The following is a 16,907-nucleotide window of genomic DNA, read 5'->3' as shown; positions in this document are numbered from 1 at the left end:
CCACAACGCGCCTGTTCATTTGGAAACAGCAGTGTGACGTGATAGCTCATAGATGGAAGCTCGTAAATTATATTTCTGAGAGTCTGCACCTGAGCAATCGCAACTTTCATTTAGTAAATACAGAAAGCTCCAAGAATGACGCGGAGGCTGTGAAAAGAGACAACCATTTGAAATTTCTGATTTGGGTAAATTCAAATAAAACAGTTTTTTACAGTCGGTCTGATCTAAGAGAAAATAAATACACATTTAATGTAAGAAAAGCCTGAAAGTGTCCATCTGTGCTGTCCCTGGTAAGTGACAGGCGCCGCCGCAGACCTCTCACTCCGCCCCATAATTAACATATTCCGAGGCCTGTTTTTCTTGTGAATTAAAGTCATAAATTTAAAAAAAACGGAAATCAGGCACTTTTGCCTGAGACGGGGGCGGGGCCTGCAATCCGGCAGGAAGTCCCGCCCGCCGCCGCCGCCGAGGAAGAAGTGGAGCCGGCCGACTGATGGCCTCTCCGCAGCCCGGGGCTCCCAGGTGCTGGAGGGAGCCCCGGAAGTGAAGTCCTGCCCCCTGGTACCAGCGCTGCCGTAGATGAGACGCTGAACACGCCGAAAGAGCCCGGTAAGTGGTGGGGGTGGGGGTGGGGGTGGAGGGGTGGTGGACGCGCGTGTGTCTGTTCGAATGTATCTGTGCGTGTGTCTGTGTGTGTGTGCGTGGGTTTGCGTGTGTGTATGCAGTGTGTGTGTGCCTGTGTATGGCTGTGTATGTGCGCATGCGTGAGTGTAGAGTGTTTGCGCAAGGGAATGAGGCAGGAGAGGGGCACGGCGCCGTGCGCGCTCACGAGGTCAAAACTGAGCAGATCTGCGCTCGTGCACCCTCTCCTGTCCACATTCCCAAAAACGGGTAGCAATAGTTGTCGAAGCACACTGCAATCAATGCTTACGCATTGAATGCAGGTCGTGCTTCGACCTAAGAAGCACACTGCAATCAATGCTTACGCATTGAATGCAGGTCGTGCTTCGACCTAAAAACGTAACTTGTTGCTTTGTTACTCAAAAAACCGGCCAGTGAAACTTGCAACTAATCAACACCGCATTTGCCGAAACACAAAATAATACCAGTGTCAGCCATGAGCAGCAAAAACTTCAAAATTGCTTACGTTCGGAATTGTCAGAGCACATTTTCAAGATCAATTTGTACTCTAAACGCTAAAAAAACAAAGTGCATGATCAAGGAGCCACGTTCAGGTCTGAGATCAGTTAGAGGGGGAAAAGAGAAGGGGGGTCCTGGGACACTTCACTCAAAGTTCCCTTCACTGGCGAACCAGCTTTCCCAAGGATCGAGGTGTGTCAGTTTGACTTATTGGAGAGCAGAGGTAGTGGAAGAATAGGGCCACTCTTTGAGGCAGGTGGTATTAAAGCATCTGAAACTTTTATGGAGGAGTATAGTCTGCCAGGCTTCATTATTATCCAGTGAGGCACTTGAGTGCTGTAGCATCTAGTACTAAAGCACTCAATTAATTCATGGTGAATGCGAGAAAAAATGTGAAAATCCCAACACAAAATCCATAAGAGCAGGATGTGCAACATCCACTCACAGACAGGGAATTTGAAGAGGCCTTCTTAAGGGTGCACTCCTCGGCTAATAATACTGCAGGGAAAGAAACCTGGATTAATCTACAGAGCACTATCACACTCCTGGGAGATATGAGCTCCCCACAGAGTTCTGACAGATGCAGGTAGGGGTGTGATGCAGTTGGTACAATGATGGGTGTTCTTTGAAGGTCCCCCAATATGCAGCATTTATATGACAACATTACACCACCTGGGACTACCATATAGCAAACAGACCCATTCACCTCTACGAGAGGTAAGCAAATCTCAATGACATTGGGGCGGCCAGTGTGGCCATCACTGTCCATTTGGGCATGGCCATTACTCCGGATCAGAGGGACTCGATATATAGATTATGGGACTGTCTAGGAATGTAAAAGATTTGAGCTACTCTTGTGCAGAGGGAAACATCTTTGCATCTGAATGGGACAGTGTCCTAGACCTCGTGTTCCGAAAAGGGGAGCTCATATCTCCCAGATAACTGAGAATTTTGAGAATTATCCCACAGGATCGTGCCCCAATGGCATAAGACGGACGCCTTATGTTACCTCACACAAATGTACATAAATCCTAGTGAGCTGGAGGAACACTAGAGGGCCCGCCTCCCTACACAGAAGTAATCAACATTGCAGTCAATATACCCTGAAATCAATGAGAATCTGTGGTGGTGTATGTTGGGGTTACCAGGGGATGAAAGGGGGTGGCTAAACTTATAAAAAGTTGTTCTGAAAATACAGCAAAATTATTGCCAGCCCTTGGCTGTAGGTAAGTATGTTTGACAGTTCAACAGTAATAAAATAATTGAATAAAAAAATGTAACTAAGAAACTCTCCAAGCTACCATACCACACAGGAAAATTTGTGTTGTCCACCAAATCATTCCAAGGACAACAGAAGTAATTTAATAAATCTGACGAGAGTGAAAAGCACTCCAGTCTGCCCCATTCATCAGAGAGAATTTTTATATTGAGGTCAATCGTTGTCTAGTCCATCTCTGGGAACTGGTGTTCTGCACTCTGGGCTGTTCGCATTTCAGTGATTTCCTGAGATTTTCATTTCGGGGCATCTACACAAAGGAATGTAGGGCCAATGGAAGCAAACTGCAACGTAGAGAAAGAAGGGCAGCTTGAAAAGGTATATAAGAATGTTTTTAAACAAATCCTCCCCTCCAAATACATTTCCCTGTATTTAAAGCAGTTTCCTGAAGGTGAATATATTACTTTCAAGTGGTTGTGCAAACATACCATTAGATAAGGCAAGCATGGAGTTAGATGCAATGTCAATATCTACAGTGCCATCTGTTAATGGGATGAACACTCATCCAGAAATTGCGGAAATGGGTTTTTAGTGGCGTAGTTGTCTGTCGAGGACCTAGAAGCTAGTTTGCTGTTCTTTTATTATTATTGTTTTTTAGGTTCAGCTAAATTCTTCCACCCACTTTCCTTTCTTTCCAAATAGGAACACATCTCCAATTTGTAACATTAAGCAGATATTTGTCTATTTACTGGGGAATGCGTTATGCTCCAAGTTCTGCTACAAGAAAGCAATCCAATACTGAAGGACACTAAAGCCTTTCAACCTTGGTTCAATGACAAGATGTTCTTGGGAGAAGAAAAATAGTTGAAGTATTCCGAGTTTTCGGCCATGATGTCAGGGTGTATTCAAGCATGCAACCAATGAGAATACTTCATGAGAAAGATTCACAGACAAACATTTTCCTTTAGGTAATAATTTCAACATGAAAAAAACTAGGAGGATAAAACAAAAACAAAGTGTGACACAGATGTACAAAGTTTGTTAAATCGATCTGACCTTTAAAGTGAACTGAACTGCTGACTCCGGTGGATACACAATGAAGTGCCTCAGAGTGAACCCAAACCCATCCGAATTCCTCATTAATGTTACTGACTTCGGCCCAGGCCAGCAAAATGTTTCCTCCTCCGATGGTGATACAGCTTCACGTGGCCCCTTTCCATCTTTTTCTTTCGAAACCTAAATGTAATAAGAAAATTGGTTATAATTTATAATTATTTATGTCATGTTAAAATGTTAATAATGAAACGATGTAAAATTAATTATACGTTTCCGTAAGATTAACAATAGCAACAAAATGCTTTTTCAAAACTTGAATGCCATCCTTCCTCAGTTGAAACAAATGAAATTAAAGCTAGCAACAAACAAATACTGAGGTCAGGAGTGGGAAACTGCAAGGGAAATGCTTTTGAAACCCCAAAGGATGACCACTTCGCAAAGCAACCAACTGATAATGCCTCTACTGCCCCTACCCCAACATTCAGTGAATTTTCCACTGCACTTACTTTCTGGAAAGGTTAACCAATTCTGGTTTGCTTAATCTTAATGTAGAATTTTACATAGCTAACACTTTTTTTCGTAGAGCTGGTAAGTTCTATGTGCTTGTGAGCCGACCCAATGAGATTTTAACGCCACTCAAATATCAGTCTTAAATTTTACTCTTCGGCTAATCATTCCAGTCAAAATCAATGTTACCGTAATACCTTAAATTAGTACAAAAGTAAAACAAAAAATAAACACCCATCCGTATTGCAAAACATGAAAGGTTTGTCTGAAGCCAAGGCACTTTAACGATTAAAGGAAACTGAAATATCTTCCTGGAGTATCCAGTTTAAGAGCTGAATATTGGCTTAAGTGACAACGTAGATACAAAGTGGAAAGACCGAGGGCAGAGTTGGCTAGTAAAATTTACTGGCGCAAAACTGCGTGCTAGCAGGAGCCCCTGGATCGTGTGCTATCTGAGTGTAGATATATATGTGGCCTGTACAGGCTGTGATGCGAATGGCTGGCGATTTTTAAAGTGGTGGTACATAATTTGCCAACATTTATTTTACAGAGTTGTCCCATGGTGAATTGTGGAGAGCTGTTGGGAGTGGGCAGGAGGCTTGATTGATGGAGAAAGCAAGTTGGGTTCTCCCTCTAACAAAACTCTGCAGAAATGCGGACGCTAACACTAAAAGTTACCTGTGGAGGTTCTCAGGCAGCGGGAGCCCTTGAACTAGAGTCGCTATCGCCACTGCTGAGCCCAAAACGCCGTGAGGGAAACGGCGCATCGTGTCCTGTGCCCGGTAGCAACTACAAGACCCAGAAGCCTGTGGGGCAGGCACCAGGAAGTGACGCCGCGAGAGGTCGCCTATGGCCTTCAAAACCGGCCCGTCATCGTCCGGAAGAGACTGGACTGGACCACCCCTCTAAAGTCTATATAAGGACATAAAGTAAGAGACTGACTTTCTGTCTCGAATTGTTGTATTGTTCATAGGGTATAGTCTTAGTGACACACCCATGAGTAAACTAACACGCAAAGGGGGGTTGGAGTGGCAGGGACGCTGGATGTTTTTTTTAACCAGGCAGAAAGTGTGTTATTACAAGAAATAGAGGCCATGGAAAGGAGGCTCTCTTCAGATCCTCTAAGCCTTCCCCCAGGACAAACCATACTAGATGATCCTGCCCCAAGAAATACAAGATATTCCCATTCCCTAACCTTGTTAGGTGTGGCGGCTCCCGTCCTGCCACACCTGTAGACCATAGAATTAAAAGTAAACTCAAGATGGATGAGAACAAGGTTAGAACCAGGCAAAAGAAGGCTCCTCCCACCCCTAGTCATACTAATGAAAATAAAAAAAGGAAAGCCAGCAAAGCCCCAGGGACGAGTGCGCAAGCAGAGAAACAGGCCAAACACACAAACCTAGTTTCAGCGAAAGAGGGGTCCGAACTGGTAACTACTGCTATAGTACATACGAGGGAGGAGGTTGCAGACTTGGGAGTCATTGGCAACATTTCAATAATACAGATCAAAACCCTTTTTTCGGAAATTATGGAGCCAATGCTGTGTAGATTAAATGCTATCGATGATAGGCTAAACAAAATCGAGGCTCACCTCAAGAAACCATCAGAGGATCAGCTGGGGGGTGTACCCGTGACACTATTGCCCATCTAAGCGTAGGATCCCATGTAGTTGCTAACTCCCACCGTCAACCCCAGGCATGTGGGGTACCCTCCATCACTACCCCACTTTTGCCTCCTCTAAATGGTACATTGCCATCTGAAGTCCAAAGACCCAAACCATCCTCCCATAGCATAAGATCAAGAGTTGGCGAGGAGGGTAGGAGTGATACAACTCAGGGGGTCTTTCTCGATCTCCCTCCCGAGGCAACCCCTTATACCATTGTGCTAGCAAATACACCATCACTAAGGTCAGGAGAGGATGAGCACTGGGCTACTTTAAAAAAATAAGGCACTACATTATTTGGATTCTAAAACGGGGTTGGGGAACCATCTATTTGAGAATTTTTTGATGGTTAGAAGGGTGGCTTGAGTGGGTAATTCAGCCAAAAGTCTGGAAGGGGACTCAATTGTTGTTAGCTTCAGGTCTCCTAGGCTGGTAGGGTGCATTCTTGAAAAGACTGAGGGTAAGAGAAGATGCCATAAGTGTTTTACCTTTGGGGTATTTCTATCGTACCTGTCCACGTATCGTGGGGTCCCCCCAGGGCAATTTGGCTCAGTGGTGAGCCATATTAGTTACAATGTCCCACCTTTTAATAGATATGAGGGATTGAGTTCACTAGATACAAACGATTGACTGGTTGATGTACCTCTAGCACTTACCCCTGGTCTGGCAGAAACAGGAGTGGTAGCAGAGATGGGCCATGACAACGATGGTTGTGTCCAAATTGACATCCAACGGAACATTGTACCAAGGGGAGGCTATTATAGCGCTAAGGGTAAAAAGTGTAAGGTAACAGCTGCTAAGGACAATATATCCTGTTTAAAATACCCATATATAGAGCCACAGGAAGCAGGAAAGGAAGCGATGGTCTTAGGGCATGAAGAGGGTATAATTAATACCATGGAAGTAGTAGTACGTCCTGTTGATTTTTTACAAGAGGTCCTCCCTTTCATTCAGGGAGAGTCCGATGTTAGGGGGTCAGGAAGACAGAGTGTCTGCGCAAAAGGTGTTGATAAGGCTAAAATGGCCAGAAATTCAAGTCTTATCTCCTGGAATATAGCTGGCCTAAAGAGTAAACTTGTGTCATCAGATTGGCAGTCGCTAATTGACTCCAATGACATTGTATGTTTCCAGGAAACGTGGCCAGGAGATCCGATATTTAGACAAGGTTATATACATTTTTATAAACCTGCCACCACTGCACAAAGAGGGAGACCAATGGGGGGTCTCGTTATGTGGACCAGGCAGTCCGATGGGTATACAGTCCACAGTTGGATATGGAAGGGAAGGACATAATGGCAGTTAGGATTACAAGACCAGGAGTTAGGAACCTTATAATTATCAATGTGTATGCTAGAGGGCTACCTGGAGGGAAGGCCTTCAAAATCAATCATTCTTCTGGACTTACTCCTTAATCAGTACACAGGATCTAATGATATAGTGGTGGCTGGTGATTTTAACTGTACATTCGAACCCTTAGATACAAATGATTTAGATCTGGAGCAGGAAGAAGACGCCTTATGGAACATCCCCCAACTAGCTCTGGCTCCCATAAATAAATGGTCGGAGGCGGCCATTCAACTTAAAGTATTGTGTGTGGAGAGCATGGTCTCAGAGCAGCCAATGGCAGAACCATGTCAGATAAGGGAGGCTCTGTAACCTATAGTTCTGGTCAAAGAAGTAGTCGGATTGACTACATTCTTGTTAACAAGGAATTTTGGCCAAATCTTGTTGATATGTCCATAGAGGAAAGAGTAGAGAGTGATCATAATCCCCTACTATTGGCGATGACCCGGTTGATCAAACCCCCAGATGTGGTTTCCACTGCGGGTGTTGAAATCATACAAAGTAATGACATGAGACGGGTCAAGTGGTCTAAAGTTATTCTAAAGGAGGATAAGCTATCAGAAATCAATGCCTTGGCATTGAAGGCAATAGAAGATCTCTCAGGTTGCCAAAACACTCCGGGCTATGAGTCCAAGGTTGCATTGGTTCATAATAACCTTTTTAATCAATTGAAATGTTTTTTTATTGTAGATAATTCTAAAAATAAACGTCATGTAAAAGCCTTTGTAGAGTCATGGTATGGTAATACCTGTAGGATGGCCTATAAAGAATTATCTCAGGCTATCCGTACAAAAAACAGGGTTACTATCCGACAAGCGCGTATTGAATACAAGCGGGTCCAATACATAGCCAAAAAAGAGTGGGAAGACTAATATTGGCAGGAATTGTATGGAGCCAGCTTAGATAGAAATATGGCAGGTTTTTGGCACCTCCTGAAATGGGGTAGGGGCCGTATGGGTAAACCACCAGATAACCATGTCCCCCCCAGAGAAATGGGTATCCCATTACAAAAATCAATTTGTTATGGGAATAGATGATTTCAACTCACACCCAGGGTCCGTGGTCAACCACATCGGCACTCCCGACTTAAGCTTCACTAGAAAGGAAGTAGAAGCTGCTCTTAATAGCGTAAGTAGTGGTAGAGCTCCTGGGATTGACTGTGTCCCTGCTGATTTGTTTCTGTTATAATAAGGAGGTCTGGATAACATACATACTGATTCTGGCAAATGCTATTGCCATGGGAACCCCAATTCTGGACACCTGGAAAGGTGCTGCGATTTTACCCATTTTTAAAAAAGGTGATAGATCGGACCCAGGAAATTATAGGCCAATGAGCCTCATAGATTGCCTACAGAAGGTAATCGCTAGACTGGTCCTGGGCCGTATTCAAATGTGGATTGACGAGTGTAGTATTTTATCACCCCTACAGGCAGGGTTCCGTGCACACCAAAGTACCATTGACCAGGTTTTTAGATTTGTTTTAATATATTGGATTGTAGTGTTACTAAAAGGAGGGAGAATATATGCTGCTTTTGTGGATCTCAAAACGGCTTTTGATCTGGTGCCTAGATCTAGGCTGTGGGAAGTCCTGGCCGACCTGGGGATGCCAAGGGACTTGTTGGCATTTGTGATCAAATTACACGAAGATAATTTCGCCCAAGTCCGTTGGGGTAGGTTTGGCCAAGTAACTGATAGATTCAATATAGAGAGAGGGGTAAGACAGGGGTGCGGATTGGCACCACCTTTATTTTCTTTATACATTAACAGGGTGACAAATTATTTTGAGAATTTTCCTACAGATGCTCCATCTTTAAATGGTAGGAAAATACCCCTGTTAATATTCGCCGATGACACCCTGTTGTCAAAAACCCAAAAAGGTCTCCAGATAGCAATTAATAGGTTGGAGACCTTCTGCAAAGACGCTGGTCTAGTAATTAATGCAGCCAAAACTAAGTTTATGGTTCTCCATAACCAAAAATCCGTTGCAGGGAATGCCACCATGGATAAAGTTCCGCTCGAGCAGGCACACGTATTAACATATTTGGGCATTACACTCAGCCCCAAATTAAATTGGTCCCCGCATGTGGACATGCTGTTACTTCGACATGCTCAACTGGCAGGGGCATTGGTTAAGGAATCTAGACTATCCTACTCTAATCCCATAGCACCGTTATTGAAGATCTATAATGCAAAAATATCTGCATCTGTCGTATATGGGGCAGAATTGTGGGGCTTCAGTAATATATCCGCTCTCTCACTTGCCCAGAACAAATGTATGCGGTCTATAACGGGCTTACCACAATCTACTCCTCTTATACCGATCTATTATGATCTGGGCAGTCAATTTTTGGAGGGCATTGCCCGATTTAGACCAGTGGCATATTGGAGGAGGATCTGGGTAACTGCGGAACTTGCGGAGTATGCCCTCTCTCTCTTGGAGGTTAGGGACAGTTATGGTGCAGGAGAAATTCTTTGGGTGAAGCAGGTTAGGTTGGCTCTGAGTGACATGAGACTTAATTATTTGTGGCTTAATCCGACCAGTTCCCCATTCCAATCTCGTAAAGAACTCAAGGGACTGTACTGGACCATGGTGATGGTCAAAAGATTCTCATCTTTGACGCGCAATTCCTTGTCTAAAGTTTTCCTCGAGACCAAACATGTACCTGTATATGAAAAATACTGGAATCTTATCACAGTCCCAAGTGATAGGAAATGGTATCATCAATATCGGATAGGTACCCTTCCTTTAAAGTCTTTTACGAGCAAATGGGGTTCTGGAACTACCAAGGATTGTCCGTTTTGTCCCGAGCAAGTGGAATCCATTGCCCACGTTCTTTTAATTTGCCCAACATACAAGAACCTGAGACATAAATGGATTAAGCCGACATGTCATCTGTTGGGTATCTCCTCGGGTGTAGGAGCCACAAGGATTCTTAGAACTGATGGTAATGACTTCTGTATAATTGCCATATCAAAATTCTTACATGGCATGTGGATCCTGCGGGCACAGGGGCTGACTGCACGGGGTATAATGTGACAGGAATATTCTCACTTGTTTTAATGAACCTGGCCTTTGTTTTATAAAAAATATTTTTTTTAAATGGTGCATGGACAATACTTTTAAATAGGATCTTATCACATTTTACCTAATTTATTTATTTTTTGTATTCATGTAATTATGTATTTTTAATATTCACGAACTTGGCAACATTGGAATTTTTATGGGACCCTCGTCTTTTGTAAATTGTTAAATATGGAACTGACTTTTAACCTTTGATCTTTGGATTATTGTTTTAAATGTACAAATGTCTTTTATGAATTTGAATTCGAATAAAGACTATTTTGACGTGGCCAAACAATGAGTTTTACTGCACAATTTTCAAAGAAATTGCTTTAAAGTGGCATGTTTTATGAACAGTTCTGAAAATGATTCATGAAATATTTGACTATTTTAGTCTGTCAAACAAGGCCTGGCCTCCTTGTGGCTGTTGCGAAGGTGGAGGTTATATATGAACTCCAAAACACAGGAGGAAGTAGAGAGGTGTTGATAGAATCACCCTCCAATCAGATATGCACAAACAAAAGGATTCTATCAATGTGTGTTCGCTAGAGATTTAATGTCCTCAGCAAGACCTATTTAGGTCATCAATTTTGAGTTTTTACGCTTCCCCTGGGCCAGCTCATGCCCTGAAGCATAAAACTAACAGTTGATTTTTACTGCTAGTTTTTAGGACGACAGGCTTACTATACTTAGCAACTGAGCTAATTCTTTGTAGGGGCCACTAGAAGGTCCTGATGAGTAAGCAGTAGGGGACTGCTTACGAAACATGTTGACCAGGTAGTAGCTAATCGCTCTACCCCAAAACCCCCTTCTTAACGTCCCCAGCTAGGGAAGTGAATAAATTGTTTTTTTCCACTAGCCAGAGGATTTTTAGCTTTTGTTTTTATCTCACATATTATTAGGTCCCTACACTTCACTGACACTTACCACCCTGCACTATCACATAGCCTTGTCACATCACTAGTGCTCCCGCGTAGTTCGTCAGGTCGTAGCACGCCCCGCCCCGTAGAGGGACGGGAAGACCCCAATGATGAAGCATGACACTATTGGATTTTTTTAGTGTGTGAGGGGTATTTTAACAAGCACATTGTGCTCTCATCTTTACCACCCTAAGAGAGAGTCAATCATCCTACTATTCACAGAACCACAATATAAAAATAAAAATAAATCTCTAGCGAACACACATTGGTTATATATGAACCCCTATATTCCCTCTTTCCCCACATCCCTGACATGCCACCTACTTCCGGTCCAGCTTGAGAAAAGTTAGAAAAATGTAGTGCATAATTGTGCATAACTGAGAATTTCATTTAGAAGACAAAGTGATAAAATGAAACATTAAATAAAACTCCATCTCATTCCGTAAACACTACAGATATCCCTCAGGCTAGACGGATCTCATAGGTATAGACACAAGAGCTTGGTTTACAGCGACCACAAAAGACTTTGATTTAGAAGCACTGATTAGGTACATCAATTTTCCAGCCTGGAGTGGCCGAAGTCGATAATGATGACAAAGTCATAAACTGCATTAAAATAGCTTTATCAAAATAAATGACAAAAAGTTTTCACAAACCAACAGTTGACGCGGAAGGCTACTGAGATACCAAGAAAACCTCTAAAGCTACTAGGAGTCAGTGCCTGGGGTAACCAACAGATGTGCACAAGATGTCAAGGATGCCTACCATATAACAGTGGTGGCCATCATTATGTAAATGTAAATGTAGTATACTTGTAAAGCGCACAGCTGCCCCAGCAACAGGGCGTCCCAGCGCTGTATAACTCTGGGGAACCCGTCCTGGCTTTCCCTGTGGGATGGTCCCTTGCTGGGAGTCCCCAAGGTGGAGCCAGGCATCCCCGGAATTGGTGGGGCCATTGTGGAGATTAGGCAAGCTAATGCCCAGAGTTGCCGAGTGGAACCCCTGATTAGAGTAAGCACCGAAGCGAGAATTATCGAGTCCGCTGACCAAGGTCCACGACCCTGCCGCGTCGGGAATTGAACCCTGGTCCCAGGCTGACTTCTGCTCTCAGGCCTGCCGCCTCTAACCAGTGAGCCACACTACTCCACTATGCCAGTGAGGACACAATGTGCTATAGCCATCATTATGCTTAGGCGGGTGGATGGCAGGATAAACCAAGGTATTGATAAGGTCAACGGAAAAGTAATTATATGTATAAAATTGTATCATTAAGTTCTCATTGTTGGATCTTTAGGTATTTTTAGCCTTTTTTACATACTTAGGCCACTGCCTGGACTATGTCTCAAGGTCTCTAATTGAGACGAACAAGTTACTTACCACTAGTAACATTATTTCTACCGGATACTCTAACTGCAGATTTCTCAGCTTAGAATACTGCAAGGTACCAGACTGAACCTGGAAAATCTCTTCCACAGCAGTGCTCCTGTGCACCACTAGGTGAGCCATGGGGCTCCGCTCTGACTCAACACAACCCCACAAGTGACAAGCAGAGCCACGCAGAAGTACCACCCCCTGCGCACTGATGCCAGTTTATTGTCTTTTCCCTTTCCATGTCCCAGGCGCAGAGTGTGAACAATTGTTGGCACCCGTGTGTTGAAAACTAACTTTGAACCATTTTATATTTTTAAAAGAGACCCCTCCACAGAACAGGAAGGTGGGAGGGCAGTGGGGAATCTGTGGTTAGACAGAATACCCACTAGAAAGAGCACGCTAATGGATACTTCTAAATGCAGTTTCATCACCTTAGAATAAATACCAAAGCAGTAACTCCCCCAGGAAGAGGGTCTGTTGAGTGGGCCAGACCAAAAATGTCTTTCAGGACCTAGTGGGTGCTTTGTAAACTTATGCACTGGTGCGCAAGACACAACCTGGAAGACATCTAGGTCAGCAAGCTGCATGCCAACGCAATGGTGGCAGGCTTAGTGCTGGTGAAATGGGCTCTCAGACCTTCCATTCTTGGCCTATGTGTAGCAGAGCTTAATGAAGAGGATTCACATCGACAGGGTCCACTTCTACACAGCCTTTCCTTTCTTTACTCCAGAAAACCCCAGAAAAAGCTGATCGCCAAAAGGACATCAGACAAATTTGTCCCAGAGCCCCACATGGATATAGATAGATTTTGTAGACAAGTGCTTTCAGGGGAAACATAAATGCAGTCAATTATCACTGCTCAATCTACACACATACAGGTGCAGATTTGAGTGGAGGGCCATGCCCTGCTGCTGATATAGGAGGAGCTTGCGAAGTGGTAGCCTGATCGGAGAACAGATGCTCATGCGCAGAAGGTCCAGGTACCACACTCTCCTGGTCCAATCCGGAGCCACAAGGATGACTTGGGCCAAAGTCACTCCTGATCTGTTTCAAAACCGGGGCAGGAGAGGAAGGGAGTTCTCAGTGTGGCTCAGTGGTTAGAGGCGGCAGACCCGGAAGCTGAGATCAGCCGTGGACCAGGGTTCGATTCCCCGCCTCGGCGGGTCTCGGGCTCAAAAATTCCACTGACTCGACAATTCTCGCTCCGGTGCCTACTCGACTCACGGGGTCACACTCTGCGACTCTGGGCAATAGCTTGCTTAATCTCCACTACGGCCCCTCGCGGCGGGATGCCTGGCTTTCACCTTGTGAATACCCTGCCGGGGTATCTCTCACAGGGGAATACCAGGACGGGTTCCCTAAGCAAGCGCCTTGAGACCCCTGGGTGAAACGTGCGCTATATAAATCGAAATACATTTACATTTACATTTACATTCTCTATTCCCTTCCCGCAGAAAACATCTAACTACCTATTCTAGGAAACCTCAACATGTAAAACCTTCAAAACTGCACATACTCTATGATGGCGAAACAATCTAGCCAGGGTTCTCCCCATTGTTGGATAACACCCTGCACCACCTAGGATGTAGACGCCATTCATGATTTGCCAGATGCACTGAGGTCGGTTTGGCTGCTCTGACATTAAGGGATCCTGCCAGGTTTACCATCAGAAAGATGAGCTGGCGCACTAACCCCCTCCAGAGGCACAGAGGCACCGGACACAGGACCTCTTCTCCATCCTACTTGTTGCAGCATGTGCACTGTGTCCCTCTGCAAAGTAGTCAGTTGCGACTTTGGCTAGTGGAAAGGGAAATCCAATGAGGTCATGAGGTTTTCCGCCGTTCAGAGGTGGTCCTCGACCGACTGCGGCAAGCTATTTTCACAAGCTAGCCGTTGAGGCACAGGAATACGGCTATCACAGACTTCTGAAGATGGACGGCTACCAGCTCCACCACTTTCGGGAACACCCAAGGGGCGCTGGTGAGGCCAAATGGGATCAAAATAAACTGAAAAGGCTACTAGCATACTTGGAACTGCAGGTAATGTCAGTGAAACTGTAGAACTGGTATATGAAAATACTTGTCTTGCAGGTCCAAGGACACCACCCATTTGCCCAGATTCAGAGCAGACAGGATCTGAACCAGCATGAGCATTCCTTAGGAAAGAAGATCCAGACCTGAGGCTCCCGTTCGCCTGGTAATACCAGAAACCGGTCCTCGGAAGCTTGCTTCCGGTCCAGGGAAGGCATGGCTTGGCAGTTCAGACTGATTTGCATATAGCCATGTCTGAACTGGGGTGGCAGAGTGGGCTAAAGAACGGTGATGGATTAAACCCAGATCTTTTGACTGGGTTTGAGTGTTTGATTGGTTCAGATGCTCCGTCCATCATCACCCCCTTTTGCACCGCTTTTGGCCGCCATAAGTGTGGCAGGGTATGCTCAGACGTGAGTCCCTTGCTCACTTTGCCACTGGATTCAAGCAAGCCGGGCTGAAGAAGGCTGTAATGCCAGAAACCGGTCCTCGGAAGCTTGTTTCCGGTCCAGGGAAGGCATGGCTTGGCAGTTCGGGCTGGACTGTTCCCATGAGGCACAGGGTCAGTCTGATTTGCATATAGCCATGTCTGAACTGGGGTGGCAGAGTGGGCTAAAGAACGGTGATGGATTAAACCCAGATCTTTTGACTGGGTGTGAGTGTTTGATTGGTTCAGATGCTCCGTCCATCAACACCCCCTTTTGTACCGCTTTTGGATGCCATAAGTGTGGCAGGGTATGCTCAGACGTGAGTCCCTTGCTCACTTTGCCACTGGATTCAAGCAAGCCGGGCTGAAGAAGGCTGTAACGCCAGAAACCGGTCCTCGGAAGCTTGTTTCCGGTCCAGGGAAGGCATGGCTTGGCAGTTCAGGCTGGACTGTTCCCATGATGCACAGGGTCAGACTGATTTGCATATAACAGAATGAAAGGGTGAAGATGCCTTCAAGGGAATTCGTTTAAAAAGATATTTATGATTTCCAATATGATTTGTTTAAGAATTAATTAATAATCCTCATCAGAATACAATTCAACAGAATTCAAAATCAAACAAACGACATGTATAACAAACATAGCCACAAGCCAGGTGTATAGACAAAAGAAATTTATCAAAAAATTATTTAAAACAATTCATCTGATATACAGAAAATAATATAGGACTGCAGGTTGACACTTAGTATATGTACAAACAACTCAACAGAACCTATAAACGCCTATCCCAAAAGTATAGTGAAAAAACAGACAGGATGAAGCGGAGGTCGACGTTTCGGTCTCCTACAGAATACTTGATGAGACCATCTTCAGGACTGATGATACTTTAAATCTGTATAATATACAATGTAATATCGAGTATTAAATCTTGTTGTAACTCGAGTTTCAAACACTGAGGCAGATCGCATCGTTTAGTGATGGAAATTGTTTAAGGGTATCAACCAATCTTTAGTATTGGTGAGCTACGGGAAAGCAGAATACCACTTTCACTCAGTATGCCAAAGAGGCATTTTTGCTCAGTGCATCCGTCAAGCACTGATTCAACCGAATAGATCAAACAAAATAAAACTGACGTTGTCTTGTTTCAAAAGGCTCACGTCGATACGAAAACTTAATATCGGAGGTCTCAAAGACGCGAGTCCTGTTAACATCAGATAGGCGGACTGAAATCAGCGGCGCTCAGTACGCTCGTCAGGCAGTGGTGCAGTCGAGTAAATCAAACAAAACAAAATGAATCTGACTTTGCCTAGCTTCAACTTCAGAAAGCTCTCGTCGATACGATAGTCTACTACCGGAGGTCCACAAGGTGCGAGTCCTGTTATCATCAGATAGGCGCTTACTCGACTGCACCACTGCCTGACTAGCGTACTGAGCGCCGCTGATTTCAGTCCGCCTATCTGATGTTAACAGGACTCGCGTCTTTGAGACCTCCGATATTAAGTTTTCGTATCGACGTGAGCCTTTTGAAACAAGACAACGTCAGTTTTATTTTGTTTGATCTATTCGGTTGAATCAGTGCTTGACGGATGCACTGAGCAAAAATGCCTCTTTGGCATACTGAGTGAAAGTGGTATTCTGCTTTCCCGTAGCTCACCAATACTAAAGATTGGTTGATACCCTTAAACAATTTCCATCACTAAACGATGCGATCTGCCTCAGTGTTTGAAACTCGAGTTATAACAAGATTTAATACTCGATATTACATTGTATATTATACAGATTTAAAGTATCATCAGTCCTGAAGATGGTCTCATCAAGTATTCTGTAGGAGACCGAAACGTCGACCTCCGCTTCATCCTGTCTGTTTTTTCACTATACTTTTGGGATAGGCGTTTATAGGTTCTGTTGAGTTGTTTGTACATATACTAAGTGTCAACCTGCAGTCCTATATTATTTTCTGTATATCAGATGAATTGTTTTAAATAATTTTTTGATAAGTTTCTTTTGTCTATACACCTGGCTTGTGGCTATGTTTGTTATACATGTTGTTTGTTTGATTTTGAATTCTGTTGAATTGTATTCTGATGAGGATTATTAATTAATTCTTAAACAAATCATATTGGAAATCATAAATATCTTTTTAAACGAATTCCCTTGAAGGCATCTTCACC

General features: G+C 44.1%; 1 protein-coding gene across 2 annotated transcripts in view; it reads right to left on the bottom strand.

Annotated features, from left to right (window-relative positions):
• ARHGAP21 (Rho GTPase activating protein 21) overlaps window positions 1-16,907 on the bottom strand; it is a 545,637-nt gene that overhangs the window by 323,735 nt on the left and 204,995 nt on the right. For both annotated transcript variants that reach the window (XM_078663440.1, XM_078663441.1), the window contains one exon: window positions 3,413-3,592. In XM_078663440.1, the coding sequence (XP_078519566.1) occupies window positions 3,413-3,592 (180 nt within the window). The remainder of the gene's footprint in view (window positions 1-3,412; window positions 3,593-16,907) is intronic.

The sequence above is a fragment of the Lissotriton helveticus genome, chromosome 10 (assembly GCF_964261635.1).
Source record: "Lissotriton helveticus chromosome 10, aLisHel1.1, whole genome shotgun sequence".
In the NCBI taxonomy this organism is placed as follows: domain Eukaryota; kingdom Metazoa; phylum Chordata; class Amphibia; order Caudata; family Salamandridae; genus Lissotriton; species Lissotriton helveticus.
Note: the sequence above shows the minus strand (reverse complement) of the source record. Positions and strands in the feature narration are given on the sequence as shown.